General features: G+C 39.5%; 2 protein-coding genes across 7 annotated transcripts; one reads left to right on the top strand and one right to left on the bottom strand.

Moving 5' to 3' along the window:
* Positions 1-1,386: 1,386 nt before the first annotated feature.
* On the top strand, positions 1,387-3,148 carry sst5 (somatostatin 5). Its single transcript, XM_034136962.1, has 2 exons — positions 1,387-2,015; positions 2,814-3,148. Exons 1-2 carry the CDS (start codon positions 1,887-1,889, stop codon positions 3,006-3,008), a joined length of 324 nt encoding a protein of 107 aa, XP_033992853.1. The 5' UTR covers positions 1,387-1,886; the 3' UTR covers positions 3,009-3,148.
* Positions 3,149-3,694: 546 nt separating this feature from the next.
* trip6 (thyroid hormone receptor interactor 6) lies at positions 3,695-16,014 on the bottom strand. 6 transcript variants are annotated; one of them, XM_034136937.1, is made up of 11 exons: positions 15,902-16,014; positions 15,386-15,420; positions 13,173-13,455; positions 12,597-12,700; positions 12,342-12,455; positions 10,835-11,434; positions 10,221-10,317; positions 9,960-10,129; positions 9,103-9,281; positions 8,868-8,988; positions 3,695-5,418 (listed from the first exon to the last, which is right to left on the bottom strand). In XM_034136937.1, the coding sequence occupies exons 3-11, from the start codon at positions 13,447-13,449 to the stop codon at positions 5,287-5,289; spliced, it is 1,794 nt and encodes a 597-aa protein (XP_033992828.1). In that variant the 5' UTR covers positions 13,450-13,455; positions 15,386-15,420; positions 15,902-16,014; the 3' UTR covers positions 3,695-5,286. The 6 variants fall into 6 exon arrangements, with proteins under 6 accessions (XP_033992828.1, XP_033992825.1, XP_033992827.1 ...); XM_034136934.1 differs by having other exon boundaries at positions 15,374-15,420; XM_034136936.1 differs by having other exon boundaries at positions 15,374-15,420; positions 15,898-15,916.
* Between the last annotated feature and the right edge of the window lie 522 nt (positions 16,015-16,536).

Here is a 16,536-nt window from a genome sequence, read left to right on the forward strand (position 1 = left end):
TCCAAAATCATTCATACAAACTCATGTATTCCCATGCAAAAAATATTGTCTTCTAAATGGGTGTGCAATTCTAATAATCCTCATTTGATCCATCATACCAAATAAATGTAGGCTATGTTCTTACATTTCACAAACATCTTGGCAGCTTGAAATTATAAACATGTTAGCAGCTTTCTTCACAAACATATAACTCACTAGTTGCTCACTTTATCAGTTATGTTAAGCCAAAAGGTTTGAATAAAATGCATCAATTGTTATTTGTATTAGTAATCATTTGAACTTTGCAAAACACAAGACAAACTAAGAAGAGTAAAAGGCTAAAAAATAGTCTCCTCTTGTCCTCTGATTTATCAGGCACTCAATTTGAACTTGTACATGAAACTATAACGTGAATTGTAAAGATTGAATTGCTCTCTTCCGATGGGAATAGTTCTTGTTGAAATGTGTGACTCACCAGCTTGTTATAAAGATGAAATAATGAAGAATCCTATAGGGTTATGAGGAAACAACATGGGGAATTATACTGCTTGTTATCCATAGGTGAAGACAATTAACCCTGACAAATTGCTGGAAGAAAGACACTATTTTTGATCATGTAGCAGCAGGTGTAGAGAAGGAGGACGTGTGATTCATGTGATCATCACACTGTTGGACACATCTACTTTGTCCGGAGCAGCACAGCTGGACGCCTGCAGTCATCACATCCCCACTACCGGGAAAATGTTACTTAAAGTCAAGTAATGTCACGATTAAAGACGGAGTAATCAGACTTATCAGTGAGAGTCCTGCGGTGGAGAAAAGGTCAAAGCCTATTTAAGGAACGAGACGTGAAAATGATACTTATTACTCATTATATGCTGTTCAAACAGTAGTTAGTGCTTTGGGTTGACTTGGTTAATGGCACGTTTGTATTTATTTTTATTTTATTACTTAATTGTCACGTTTTAAATAAAGTGCAGCTGATGCAGTGTACTGTATATCAGTCTTATCGACATAGCTCGTTAGCAGAAAAGAAAAATACAACATGCAGAATAATGACTATAAAAACGATTAACAGCAGCAAAAAGGACTTTAAATATCCATATATCTGTATAAGAAGAAGCAGAATACTGTACAAACAGAAGAAGTTAAAGTAAGAACGTGTAGTGCAAAGATAAAATAACATAAAATATGCTTTTTTACAATTTAAAACAGTGGTGTTTTTCCATGTATGCCTTAGTATTAATAGAAGTAACATACCGATTATGTGATGTCCTCTTTTAAATGTGCAATAACCCACATAGTTATACTTTTTCGTGTCTTGACCAAACACTTACATCAACCCTTTTGTTTTGCAGTCTGACATTTAGATGATTACCATGTTTATTTGCCAAAGTGACGGCACAAAGGGTGGACTGCTTATCCGCCTCATTAACATTTGAGTCACATTGTGTCATTAACAACAGTGCACAGCATGCAGCCCTCACGATGACACCAGGACACTTACTAATAATCATGACTGACAGAAGTAAAGTCATATGTTACCATTAAAATTGATATTTCACATTTCACAAAGTTAGTAAATTACTAATAAAAAGTTTTGGAGCTTTTGTTGGAGGTGTTACAGGAGCGTTCGTCGTGGCGAGTGATGACCTTCTCCCATCCGGTGACACACAACCTCCACCTCCTCCTTCTCCACCAATCACATCCTTTTGTTTCCTGGAGGATGAGGAAGATTTGAAGATGAAGAAGCCTATTTATCAGCCCAACACATCCTACTCAAACAGTGATAACATTCAGCTCTTCCAACATCCCACCCTGTTTTCCTGATTGCTTATATTTGGGACTTTTGCACATCACCAGTGTTGAAAAGAGAATCAGGGGTTATTGGAGTGTTGCTGTTTGAGATGGAGATGCTTGGCTCTCAGGTGCAGATACTTCTTGTGGCCTTGTTTTCCTCCGGGCTCCTGGTGCAGGTCGGAGCTGCTCCACGCAGAGACATGCTGGCACTAAGAGCAGAGCTCGCAACGGACAAGGTGGGTGACTCACAATTAATATACACTTAAAGGGCTGGGATTTGGGATCAGGGGTTGGATATTTCACTATATTGGAAGCATGAGTGGGGATGAAATATAACTTATCGACAACCATTTTAATCAACTCTGTTGTTCTTTCATATATTAATGCCTTTTTTTTTTTCGTATATCCTTTTTTCTTATTATGTTCAATTAATAGGTATTATCTAATTTTAGTATTTTTGGAATTGAATAATTTTTTGGTGTCATGTTAAAATCGTGAGTTGGATATTTAACAGTTATTAAAGGGATCAACTCATATACATATTCAAGTGCCTTTATACATTAAATTACCATAATCAGAACAAAATAGCCTACAATAGTAATAGTTGGTTTGAAAACAATGCTTAAAGTTGTTACTCAATCTTTCTTTTAAACTTACAATGCAAATGCAAATAAACAATTGTAAATGTTCTTGTTAAATTGTTTTGCTTTTACTCACAAAAAAAATAAAAATCAATAAGCAGGATCAGCAAGAATAGCAGTTTGTTAAAAATATTAAGATATGATATATTTTGTTGATCCCAATTTGGGAAATGTTTTCGTCAAGACATCGCACATGAATTAGAAGTAAATACAATCAAATAAAGATTAACAATACCCTTTCGTTGTTATTTGACATAGTGAATAAAAATATCAAATTGGTGAATGGCCCTTTTATCGGACAGTGTTTGAATAAAAAGTGACACCTTTAACTTGCTGACATTTGAATAATGAATGATGTAACTATACAAGTGCGTGTTTTGTGTCCTCCTGCAGGATCTGACTCACTTGCTCTTGCTGAAGTTCGTGTCCGAGCTGCTGGCGGCGAGAGGAGACGAGATGCTCCCCGAGCTGCAGGAGGAGGAGGGGGGGGTCCGGGAGGAGGTGATGAGGAGACATCTCCCCCTCAGCCACAGAGAGCGCAAAGTAGGCTGCCGCAACTTCTTCTGGAAGACATTCACCTCGTGTTAGAGCAGTTCAAGTTGGAGTAACTTTGTTTTTGTAAATATGCTTTTTAATGATAAATTAAATCTGTTTTGGTTATTGTAATACCAGTAATAGATTGTATGTCGATTTCCAGAGATGTACAAAGAGTCTCAAATAAAATGTTCTGATTTAAAAGGGAAAATTTGTCAACTGATATGCTGATTTTACCTTTGTTTGTGTCTTAAAGGGGTACCTGAGTAACGTTGTATTGCACTTTCATTAGGTTTGGAGACCTACAGGAGAGACATTTGAACAAAACACAGTAGAATTGAAGCTGCAGGATCTGATATATCATGACTTTTATACTTCAGTATGGGTCTATCCTCCTAAAACACTTGATCATTAAAATTCCCATAATGCAACTTAATTGCAATTTTGGTCTGCTCTTCCCTCTGGTCTTTCAAACTCCCCAAGCCCTGTTTTAACTGAGGTGTTTTTCTAAATTGAACCAGGTAAAAATGTACCCAGGAGTTATAAAATACCATAGTATTAATAAATTCTCAGTATTGGACAAATTAAGAAAATGAATTTCCTATCTATTAAGGATACATAAATGTTATCGTGTACTTTAAACCTAAGCAACTTCGTTTTGTATATGCACTAAGATTAGGACATTCAACACCGTTATGATTTTGAACACTTTGAGTTTAAATAAAAAGTGACAAACACACTTTTAACTTGCTGACATTTTAATAATCAATTATGTAACTACTACCTGTATTAGGAGAAAATCCATTAGCGTAACAAACTTCCATTTCTACATCAACAGCCTGTTGTGTACAACATGGCCTCCTTCTTCTCAGAGTGAATTCAGCAGAGGTCTGCTGCAGTACCGCGGCTTTGATTTACAAGCTCCAATTCACAGCTTTTCAAACAGAGTAAGAATGAAAACAAAACGAAAAGGTGTTTGACACAAGAGTTGGCATGGGTCAGATTTTTTGAAATGACACTTTTGGGTATAAATGAAATGACATTAATGATAAAAATCAGACTAATACACTACAGTATATACACATCATGAGATAAATTAACAAGAGACTGAACCGCTTTAGCATGATAAAAAAAAAAAAATTGTGGAATTCACAAAGGGTTTCAAAAAAGGGATTATAATGAAACTAAATGACATCCTTGAGTTAAGGCTTTTACATTTCTAAGCCCTTTAAGTTACACAAGTACAAAATGAGGACGGAAACACAGAGGTTAAACACAATCGTAACTAATCTGTGGCTCTAAAAAGTCTCGACCCACATGAGTGCAAGGATGTTCAAAATCACAATCAATGTTTAGGGGGGGAAATGCATCATATCCACTTTTATGTTGTCGAAAGTTAAGAACAACCATTATGTATACAAATGTGTCCTGTAAATCTACCCAATTGAGAACAATGAGTTTTTCTCTCTCTTCACACAATAGGTCGCTTTCATACCTCATGAGTAACCAACACCCTGTTTTCCTAAGACTTCATTGCACCATCATCTTCAATGTAAAGGTCAAGTATCAACCAACAAAAAAAAAAAAAGCATGCTTGTGATTTGGAGACAATCAAAAATGCTTGTCAAAAATGGCAAAGATCCTGTAATAAGCGTGAGATTAATGAGGGATTTGTTCTAGCGGATATTTTACTATAATAAGCTAAAGAATAAAAGGTTGACTACACATTCCTCTCGTCCACATTTCTCCTGCTATGAGGCTACGTCTCTGCAAACATCCACTGCACTAAAAGCTACACGCTTTTCACAAACAGTCTGTAACCAAACCAGCCCTTTATGTACACTCACAGTTGTTGCAATGTGCTTTTAAACGTCCTATTGTTGTAGTCTAATTAGCATGTATCCTTTGCTTCATTTCCCGTCTAAATGTGTGATATCCTTCCTTACTTTCATTGTCTTTGACAGTTATTATAATGTGCAAGTTAATAGCTGAGCAGTACCGAACAAATGGTAAGTGGAGCCCAAGCTGCCTGCAGGTCAGGCCACTGTCAAACTTATACTGAACTAAACGTGAAAAATGGAGCAGACGTGTACCGAAAAAAAGAAGGAAAGCTGTGTAGGACATCAGAATGAATGGAAGGTGGTAACTCCATGTCAGGAAATGTTCTTCTGCAAATGAAATTACAGCTGGATACCAACAGAGGGAGCTGTAAGTCAGCTCACGGTCAGAGAAAAAGGGTAAAAAATAACCTCAAGAGTCTGAGCACAGCAGGGGTGTTTCCTGTCTGCGCCATCAATGTGTAACGTGTGCTGAAAAGGTGGGAGCAGGTCTGTTAGCAGTCGGTGGAGATTTTGGCCGAGAGGTCCTGGATGCGGCAGGCGCTGCAGCTCTTACACAGGATGTGGCCGTCCAGAGGGTAACAGCCCCGCCCCTCGCCCTCAGAGGACAGCAGGAGACCGCACTCCTGATGGAAAGACACTTCAGTCAGCTCACAGAAACACTCTCATGTTGAATCATGATGTAAAAGTATATCAAAGTATATCAAATCCACTCTCCAGAACATTGGATTCCCCTGTCGAGATACGGTGTTTCAATTTAAGTTTAGGCATGGATTAGAGCCCTAACTTTGAACAAAATTAAGAAAAATAATAGATAAATGCATAAATAAGTAAGTAAATACAAAATATAGAAATTATTTAATTTTTTGCAAAAGATATCCATCAAACTATTACCTATTTTTATTTGTTCCCTTCATTTTACCACGGAAGGTAAGCTAAATTAATGCTGTATATATTCTTCCACACATTTTGAGTCGGTCATTTAAATTAAAATGAAGAAAATGTAAATATTTTACTTCAGAAAAATGATTATTATCATTTAAAAGGATATGTTTGCCTTTTATTTAACCCGGGTACATCTATCTCAGTTATACAACGTTCAAAAGGTCAGTTGTGACAATGTCATTTTGCTTTTAATGATAAAATGTGATACCAGGAACTCCTTAAAAACCAAAAAGGAGCTTTTTAAGTACTTTAAACTCAAACCAAAACGTATTTGTACTTAAGTCCAGGGGCCTCATTTATAACGCCTTGCGTAGGATTGACGTAGGAAGGTTGCTTACGTAGTACAAAGCACAAAAATAGGTACATACATTTTCCGCCATTTTCCGATTCACAAAACATTGCGTACCGGCGAGGGAAGTGCGTACGGCACTCCCTACGCCTGTTTCCCTTTATAAATCACAATCGACTCGTAACGCCCATATTTGCCTATACATAGTCAAAGAAACGCCCATTCATTCATTCATTTTGACTGACTGCATGAAGAAGATCGCAGGAAATGACGATAGAACAGCTAAAAAAGACATCTCACACCGCGTCAGATTTTGGTTATTGTGGGGAGGTCGAGATAAATCATATTGTTTGGTGGATGCAGTTTGAACCAGAGTAGCAGCATGGAGGTCGGATCGTCACCAAAATAAATAAATAAGTGGTCCGGAAAAAGTTAATGACAAAAAAACTTCCTCAGGCAGTGTGTTTGTCCCGGTGACAGGAGACACCCCCTTGATGAGAAACTGTAAGAAATGATCGGGGAATCCCTCCGGAGTGGAGTCATGACGACTGGATCTGAATTATTTTTGTTGTATTTGGTGGTTTGTGTTCCAGCTGTCGATCAGCAACTATATATCCATAATCCACCAGTTAAAGGAAATACAACTAATGTGTTGTGTTATATTAGCTGTACAATTTACCACATATGGTGTTCTTAGTTTCCATACCTCCTGTGTTTTACGAGCGACTTATCAAGTCTTGGCAAACGGCATAAAACACGATTAAACGTGATAGTATATACAGGGATGCAAACTCATCAGGTATGAAAAAGGTGACAAGGATCCGAGCCCCCCGACCCCACGGAATATCGGCTTTAAAATGAGGAATAACAGAGGATTTTAGCAGTCAGAACAACTAAAGCAGCAGTTAATAATAACAGAAACGCCAAAGAGTCACATCTAATAGAAATATATTTAAGCATTTATTTTAATTGTGTAGCAGTCAGTTTATAATTTTGGCAGGACTGTTGAGCATTTTGAAAATGTATTTTCATGCCTCTGTGCAAGGCTGTCTTTCTATCTTTATAGCCAGTGGTGTAAAGTAACTAAGTTCATAAACTCAAGTACTATACTTGGGTACAATTTTTAGATACTTGTACTTTATTTAAGTATTTCAATGTTTTGCTACTTTGTTCTTCTTCTCCTCTACAGTTCAGAGGTAAATGGTGTACTTTTACTCTACTACATGTATTGAATACCTTTAGTTACTTCACAGATGTGGATGAATGATGTGAAATATAATCAAGTGTTAAATCAGACTTTAGTTCCACCTGGAGTAAATTCACAAGCTACCCTGCAGTATACAAAGTCATTCAAACTAGCTGCACCTTTACCAGCTTTGAGAACACTTTCATGATCAATCATTATAAAACATATCATATATATTATTCTGAAATGGACCAATCTGCACAATGACTACTTTTGCTGTTGCTACTTTAACTATATTTTGATGATAATACTTTTCTACTTTTACTTGAGGAACATTTTGAATGCAGGACTTTTACTGTAACAGAGTATTCCTACACTCTGGTACTTCTACTTTGACCCAAGTACAAGATCTGAGTACTTCTACTTTTACTCAAGAACAAGATCTGAGTACTTCTACTTGTACTCAAGTACAAGACCTGAATACTTCAACTTTTACTCAAGAACAAGATCTGAGTACTTCTACTTTTACTCAAGTACAAGATACTTATACCACCTCCGTTTATAGGCTATGAAAGAAACTATTTGAAAACGAAGGCTAAAGCTAACGTTAGCAGATAGTGACAATGTATGCTAGTTAGCTAGCTCAACGATTAATTAAATAATATTGCGACAGAAACACTTTTCAGTGCACATCACGCTCTGCTGCTCCGAACACCCCGTTCTAACCAGCGGTCCAGTCTGTGCCACAGTGACTCTGGACCGCACAGTTAATATTAACGAACGCACCGTAGGTAATGTAGCTGCTGAAGCTAGACCCTCATCCCGGAGCAGCAGAGCCTTATTATACATCCATGAGCAGAGCTGACAGGCAGGAAGACTTGTGCTCGCGCTTCATTATAATATATAAAAAAAGAACACCATGCGTGTCATGATGACACATAACAGCTCGCGGCCGCAGATTACTCCGGGTCCCAGACCCCCCCCCATACCCCAAAAATATTTGTATTGCAGATCTACATGAATCACACAAACGACCTATTTTGGAATCAAAACGGCGAATTTCGCCGAAAGGTGACAAGTTTGCATCCCTGATATAAAACCATGCTCATATCTACAACCTATAGAAATGCAAAACGGCGTCAGTTTAGACGTAATTCTGTCCTCCTGCTTACCGCATCATTTATGAGAAAACATTTCATAACATTAACACAACATATTCGAGGTGGTTTTAAATAGCATATCCGTATTTATTTATTTCTCCAAGTTATGTTTTTGTGTGCACTGAGGAGTCTCAAACAGGCGTTTGTTTAATCATTTAAAGATTGGCTTTAATCAATGTTTGAAAATGAATTCTTCATATTTGATAAATGAGAGGTAACATTTTATTTATGGTATTATTTCCACATATTTCTCTCCATTCTTCCTTCTGCCAACGGTGTCGCAGTTTCTCGTCTCTCCCGTTTGTGTGCTTAGTGCGTACGCATGGGTTAGAGTTTGCGTGGAGGACAGCACATGTTCTCGTCAAGTTAGTATTTTATAAATCGCAAACATTGCGTAGAAACTGGCGTACGCCATTTTTTGAGCGTATATCCCTTTATAAATGAGGCCCCTGATGTTTCTGATATATTATGTTATATAATCCTGTCCTGACTCACCTCACAGACGTAACAGTTAACGTGGAAGCTTCGGTCCAGAGCCACGATCCTCACCGTCTCCTCCTGACCCTGCTCGGGCATGATGGGCTCGCCACACACCGAACAGCGAGGAGCGTACTTCCTGTCAGGGACACCAAGCATCGACATTTACACTTAGTGCACACGTCTGACTTCTTACACCATAGCAAGTAAAGAAGACCAGGGGTAACATCATGGCGCTTGAATGACTTCGTACCTATGAAAGTCGTCTATGCAGTGTATCTGAGAGGTGGCGTCCACAGTGAAGGGGACCCCGTCCAAACAGCAGTTACAGACCACACATGTGAAACAGCGAGGGTGGTAGGCCTTCCCCATGGCCCGCAGGATACGGTCCAGGATGGGCTTGGAGCACTTTGAACAGCGCTCTAATGTACTCTGACGAGATGAGCAGAACAAGTGTGGATTAGAGTAGGAAGGACAGAGCAGCACTGCAGGAGAAACTACATTAAACCAAAAATATAAGAATCGGTAAAACAATTGAGTGAGGAAGGGGTTATAAACCAGCTTATAAGAGCATTTGTAGGTAAGAAGAAGAAATTCTGAATTTCAAAGATTACAGTCGCCGATTACTGAACAAAAAAAATGTGGATATCGTTTGAGATTAAATTGCTAAATTTGCCGGGAAAGAAACTGACAAATTTGAAAAGAGAAAACTGACAGAGAAAAAAACTCAGCAATTTGCAAGGAATATATTAGATCTTTGTGAGGAAAATGTAAGACATTTACGAGTCAAATTTGCGAAGAAAATGTAAAAAATGTGCGAGCAACATTTTAGAATTTAGCGAGTAAAATTTGCGAAATGTTGCGAGTACATTTTGCGAAATTGGATTTTTTTAGGGTAAAAGTCCCAAATTTGTCAAATCAAAAATGTTGCGAATATGTTGAGGTTGATCAATCCTTGCAAGTTAAATAATGTGATTCCATGACAAAACATTTTAATAATAATTTGGCAAATTTCTGATTTTTAAATCTCACAGAATATTTTTGTTTTATTCTCAAACATATCCAACTTTATTCTCTTGATTTCTTTTCTCGGGATATCTCTTGACTTACAATGTAACAGCTCTCACAGTAACTCTTCTTGTCGAGGGCGTAGAAGGGTTGCCCCCGGAGACGGGCGTGGCAGGTGATGCATGTGAAACACTCCACGTGGAACACCTGCTCCATGGCGATGCAGCCGCTGCCGTCACCGACCACGTTGTCTCCGCACCGCGCACAGCGACCTGGAAGAGTGTTACATGTCTGGGTTTGTTTTTATTTCAAATACCAGAATGCAGCGTCATTAGTTATTAATGTAGAGAGTAGCGACTGTACCAAAATAGTCCTCGACGGGGGGGTGGTTCATATCATATACCAACTTCTTAGTGAGTCGCTCCAACTCGTCCTCAGGCCGGCTCGTTGCTATGCCCTGCTGGAAGAAAGAATACAAAAATGCGCCTTTCATAACCAACTCAGTATTCAATTATTTAGGACTGGGTCTGCACATTTAATGTTTGTTCAGATAATTAAATTGTATTAACTATATTTATTTTGTTAAAACTACTACTTAATTACTTTGTGATTTCATTTAAATGTTAGGTTCTCTTATGGCTGCTTGTGTTCGTACATATATCATTTTAAATGTTTGGTGTTTGAGTTTTGTATCCAAATGATCCTGATTTTTTCTATTAAGAATATTTTTGTATATTTATATTTCTTGTAAATTTCCTTTTTTATTTTTTTTAATAGTTTTTTTTAATACTTGTTCTACATTTGCCCCCTTTTTACAACTAATAATCCTAACTAACCTTATACCTGAAACTGTGTTATGTATGCATCATTATACACTAAAGCACATTTATGTATTTCTAAATCTACTTGTAGATCCTGTCCTTTGAGTGTGTGCGATAAGTTCAAATCAGGCTTCAGATGTGTATGTGTTCCCTTACCTTGCTGGACTGATAAGCCGGGTTCAGAGCGGCCCCTGACCCTGGGTGACTGTTCTCCATCCCTCTCTTGGACAGAGGCACCTGGTGACCCCTCCCTCCGGGGCCGCCCCCCTTGTACACGGCCTCCGAGTGCATCTCCTGAGCCTGAGAGGCGGCCTGTGACGGGTACCAGCCCTGCTGACTGGTCTGAGTCTGAGTCTGAGTCTGAGGGGGGGGACGGGACACGTGCTGGCGGGGGGGCGGGGGGGTGTAGGCCTGCTCCGCCTGCCTCCCCGTCTGAGAGTAGGTGACAGGCTGGGCCGTCTTCACCTGGACGCTGAAGCGGGGCCCGGTGGGGGTGGAGGCGGTGCTGTAGGAGGCCGGGACGGGCTGGGGGTACGGCTTGGGGGTGGGAGAGGGGGAGTAGTACTCCTGCTGGTGGGAGGGGGGGTACTGCGGGGTCTGGTGCTCGCTGGGGTAGCGAGGGGCCGGGTGGTATTGGCTCTGGGGATGAGGTGGGTAGCCCATAGAGGGCCGGCCCTGAGGGGGGGCTGCGCTCTGGTGAGCCGGCTTGTAGTGATCCGCAGGGAGGTACTTGTTGTAAGGCACGTTGTCGTACAGCTGTGGGGGGCAGGAGAGGTAGAAATGTAAGTATCCAGGCAGATTTGGCACAGAGATGATGTATTAAAAGGCAAATCTTTATGTTCATTCCAATGTTTTGAATGTTCTTACTTTTCAATTTAATTGCCGTTAAAGGTAGGGTAGGTAATTCACTTCAGAAACACTTTGTTATATTCCATGGAATGCTCTTAACATCCCGATAGCAATGAATACATTAAATGCTTTGACAATAAATACATACAAACATTTCATCTGTGGAAGCCGTGGCGCTGTAAAAAGCACGACCAATTATCTGCCTCGGCCCGCGGCTAAAATAACTGGATGGCCTACCTGCCTGTCAGCCTTCCATCTCGTGCACAAACTTATCTCGTGCCCTCATTGGTCATGTGCGCGTTCGTGTGTGTTGGAGGAGGGGCTTGTAAGGAAGGGGCAGATTTTTTCCGGTTGTGTATTTTCAAATTCTAGCGCACTCGAGCTGGTTTCTCCATTCTTACCTACCCTACCTTTAAGTTTTGGTTACTTTTTGCTAGTTTTAGTTTAAGTTTTTTTCGATAGATGAATTTTTTTATTCATTTATTCTTACAATACGTTACTTGTTTTTGTTGGGGCCAGGTATAAAAGTCTCAGAGGAATGTAGCTAGATTACATACATTCAAAATATATGGACAGAGAACTTTGTAGGAGTATCCACAATGTTGAACCATTTGGAAATCAACTTGAGTCCTATTTAACTCCCACATTTAACTGAATATGTATAGGTCCTTTACCATGGTTAGGACAAATCAGTCTGTAGGTTTCAGTTTACTTCTTAAATGTATTTGTGTTTCACTTAAAATATTAGGCCTGATGCATGTGTGATTTCTCAAAAACGTTTCCATTTTGTTTGAACAAAGTGTTATTGTCCTACTTGTGTGCTGGGGTCCTGTGGGTTGCTGTCCAGATCAGCGAGCATACTGGTGAGGGAGTCAATGTCAGCATCGATTTTGGAGTGATAGCTCACCGGCTTCTCAGGACCGCGGTGCTGAAAACAGAGCAGCACAAGAAACATGTCAGTACATAAATAAGCACTGTGTACTTGCTCTTTTTTCAGTTTTTATAGTTTAGAGATTGAAGCTATAAGTCCAAATGTTTCTTTATTATCAGTCAAGAATAATGAACCCACCATCAGCTCGTAGCTGTCCATGTGGGGGCTCCAGTTGCGCTCTTCTTTGGGAGCCTGGGGGGGAGCGTAATAGTGCTCGCTTGACGGATGCTGAATGGGCCCACCTTTAGGAGAGGGAAACAAAGAATAATGTGTTCATTCTTTCCAATTAAACACACAGCCAAAAGACAGGTATGTCCTCAGTATAATCAGGAGATTGGTGTATGTTATAAGAAGCTAAACCTGTGTGCTTAACTGATGTGAAGACCTTGCTATTGTGGTGTACACTAAAAGGCCAGGTAGGAGAGACTTAATGATTTTATTTTGGTTCAGGAATTTGAAGGTTAGTCACATATTCAATGCCAGTAAATAGAGGTCAACCAGTAACAAGGACCGTAAGTGTACATATGGCTTAGATAAGATAAGCAACACGCATTGTATTTTATTAGATACGACAGCCATGGTGCAGAAGCAATCATAGTTTTGCATTTTGAAAATTGCTTTGTGTAAATGTATGTGCAGTCAATGAATTCTGATAAGTGTTAGAACATACAAAAAGACTCTACTGTATGATGTGACTAATGGTATTTTTCTTACCTGTGGGTCCAGTAGCCATGTACCTATTAGCCGCCACCCCTCCTCCTCCACCTCCACCTCCACCTCCACTTCCACCTCCTCCACCTCCACCTCCACCTCCACCTCCACTTCCACCTCCTCCGTTCTGGTCGTAGTGGCCATATTTCGGCCGGAAGTCGGACGTCCCTTTCTTGTTGGGGGCTCGGTAGATCGCTGACCCGGCAGAGTGAGACATTTGGGGGACGGGTCTCTCTGAGCTATCCAGAGTTCTCGGTGGAAGCCAGGTGGGACCGGACATGGCAGGCTTATGAGATCAAAGAGAGAGAAGAAGAAAATATTGTCATCATGTCGCTCGATTAAATTCTTCATTCAATTTGCAATTTCTGTCTTTGCTTTGCCTAATATCAGTTAAGTAAGAACACATAATCGTTGATGGTGTGTGTATTTATTTCATAGGTAACCAATGGAAACTAAGGGATGATTTGTTTCCAATAGCAACAGGGACACACACATAGAACAATAGGTCTCTAGTTGAGGAGCAGGAAGAGAGGAGTCGTTCTAAAAAGGCTTGGGGGTTTCCAGCAGGCTCGCACATTGCTCTAAAACGTGTGCACAACATGCAAAAGTTCTCCAGCACACAAGACACACAAACAGGTGCAAAATCTGTGGTGACCCTTCCCTGTTTTCCTCCACAATGGTTATTGTGTTTGGGTGTTGTTTACAAACTGGTATCATTGCAATTGAAGCGGACACAAAAACAGGGCAGGAAATGTTGTATAATGTCTGTACACACGGCAACACCTGGCTCATAACAATATATTATGTATTCTCAGTGGGATAAATAACAACCCTGCTGCACACAGCTGAGCCCACAAAGTGCTGACTTGCACCTAAGGGCCTGTCAATAGGATACCGGTCTTTAAGGAAATACTGATTTATGTGACAGAAATGTATAGAAAGTGTCATGAATTACAAGGGAAATAAGATCCTGAAGAAAGGAAGCAATCTTCATATTTTTTAACTATTTGATTTGCTGGAAACAAGCAAATAAATATGGCTCTTTACCACTCTACAAATACAAAAACCTACACTCATTTTCTCTGTATCTTTCTAAATGTAATACTACTGTGGATTTAGATTACATAAGACATCTTAAGACATTGCTGGTGAACTCTGGTGGACATATGGCATCACTCTTACCATTTCATCCATTAAATTACTCAAACCATACATTTTCCATACATGTTGGAAAGCTGTGTGATTGACACAATGCCTAAATGGATTGAGAGAATAAGGATGAACCGACACAGATCGGTATTGTCCGAGAGGAGAAATTATCATCCCACTCAGACGGATTGTAAACGGGTCGTGTGGCCGTCATAAATCCCCGTTGATAAGAGGATTATGATGACAGATGAGGACGATGCAGACATACAGAAATGCAATACTTTAATGTGCATTTGTAGCCTATTGGTTTGCTTTAGACTTATTAATACATTTGTATTTATGTATAGGGTCTTTATAGGTGACATTTACTGTATCAGCATACTTGACTGATATTGACCACGTGGAGGAAAGAGTGACCACCACCTCCCTATTTGACCTGATGTAAGCCTCTGAATCCGGATGAGCACACACTCAAATCCGAGGATGGCTGGGCCAGGAAATTAATCTAATCGGTTTTATTACTGTCTGCTGTAAAGCCAATTGTAATTTTTGTTTTAATGTCATTCAAAAACACAAAGTTCGGCTGGAAATGTTTGGTAAATATCTGCAAAGGAAGCGTAGTAAACGCTCACGAAATGTCAAAGTTGATGACAGTCACAAGAGTCAAGCAAGAGCGAATAAGCATCAACAACATCCGGTGTTTTTACATTTCAAAATAAAATAGGTCTACAGTAAGCGTTTCAGCTACACGGAACACTTAAGAAAAATAAAGTCAGTATAGTACAAATAAGTGGTAGAAAATACAAACTGGCTTCATAAAATCCCTAATTACATATATTCACAGTTATACTCACTGTTTTTTTATTCTGAAACCATATTCACGTTTTTATTTTGAAGGTTCTGGTTAGCTTGACACATTTGACACATTGTAGCTACATTTAGCGATAATAGCTATTTAAAATGGACAAAAATAACAGGGAAACAACAGGAAATTAGCCAATGTGGGTAGAAAAACCTCACCTAATAACTATTAGCAAACTGTTAGCATTTCCTACCTTTTACAGTACCTTTACAGTGACTCTCCTCTTCCCTTCAGTCTCATCTACAGAACAAGAACAACGAAACTGGTTAAAAAGGTAAAACAGAACAAAGATGTCGCATTAAAAACACATTAGCGATAGTTTATTGTATTTACATAGTAGCGTTAGTTCCGCACAGCAACATTATCGTCTCGTACAAATGAATAGAGACTCACTGCTCAGTTTTTCCACCAAATCTGTCCTTTGTGCGTCACATATGTCCAAAACATACCACTAAAGTAATATAGCAAGCCATAATATAGGATAATGTGCAATAATTAACTTTAATAACAGCCTTGTTTACTTGTTTGTTAGCCTGTTTTGAACTCGTGCCTTGCCTCCAGGCTAACTTCAACACAACCGAAGAGGAAACAATGAAATACCAGACACCTACCGCCAGAAAAGCGCGACACAAACTCAATCTGCGCCTCTTTTGAAAGGTGTAAAGCTCGGTGAAAGTTATCGCGACATAACTTTCTTTTAGATTTAGCGTCGTTCACCTACTTTGTGACGGATCCTGAGGCCTTTAGCAGCAGCAGCAGCTCCTCACTGCATTCCCGATGCGTGACGTAACGGCTCTCTGTCTGTGTGGGTGTGGGTGTGTGTGTGTGTGTGTGTGTGTGTGTACGTGGAAAGGTGGGGGGTCTGTCACAAAAAGGGTATAAACATTGAAAAAAAAAATGTACCAAGTAAATACACCATAGGCAAACATTAAGAATTGGCTACCAAATGTATACATAAATAGTAAGATGCACATTTCTCTGGACTGTATCCATTTGTCATTTTGGTTAAAGAAATGCCACTTAAGCACATTTTGATCAAGTAACCTGTACCAGCTAATATTTGTATTCAGAATTAGCTTATACTGCTGTCAAAGTTTGATCTAAGTTTAATGTTTTGATATTATATTTTGGTGTCTGACGGATAACGAGGTCAGAGAAATTGGTCTTAATGTGTGTGTTTTTTTCTGTTGTTTAAGCAGCAGTAAGTATGGAGGTCAAATTGCTTTATTATTTTGTGGATCATGAGATTTGGGTCAACTGTCCCCCTCCTGTTACCCCCCAGCCTTGTCTTCTTCCTCCCACTCCACCCAGCACCATATTGGAGGCCCTGCATTCCCTAAGGCGCTTCTTCAAAGC

Source organism: Trematomus bernacchii, unplaced genomic scaffold, assembly GCF_902827165.1.
Source record: "Trematomus bernacchii unplaced genomic scaffold, fTreBer1.1, whole genome shotgun sequence".
Taxonomy (NCBI): Eukaryota; Metazoa; Chordata; class Actinopteri; order Perciformes; family Nototheniidae; genus Trematomus; species Trematomus bernacchii.

Bases quoted from the DNA above. Each gene is read 5' to 3' on its own strand.
- sst5 (XM_034136962.1), top strand. From the start codon at position 1,887: ATGGAGATGCTTGGCTCTCAGGTGCAGATACTTCTTGTGGCCTTGTTT. The intron at 2,016-2,813 runs GTGGGTGACTCA...GTCCTCCTGCAG, and splicing joins CAGAGCTCGCAACGGACAAG to GATCTGACTCACTTGCTCTT.
- trip6 (XM_034136937.1), bottom strand. From the start codon at position 13,449: ATGTCCGGTCCCACCTGGCTTCCACCGAGAACTCTGGATAGCTCAGAG. The intron at 10,130-10,220 runs GTACAGTCGCTA...ACACTCTTCCAG, and splicing joins CCCCGTCGAGGACTATTTTG to GTCGCTGTGCGCGGTGCGGA. The intron at 5,419-8,867 runs GTGAGTCAGGAC...TCTTTCCATCAG, and splicing joins TTAACTGTTACGTCTGTGAG to GAGTGCGGTCTCCTGCTGTC.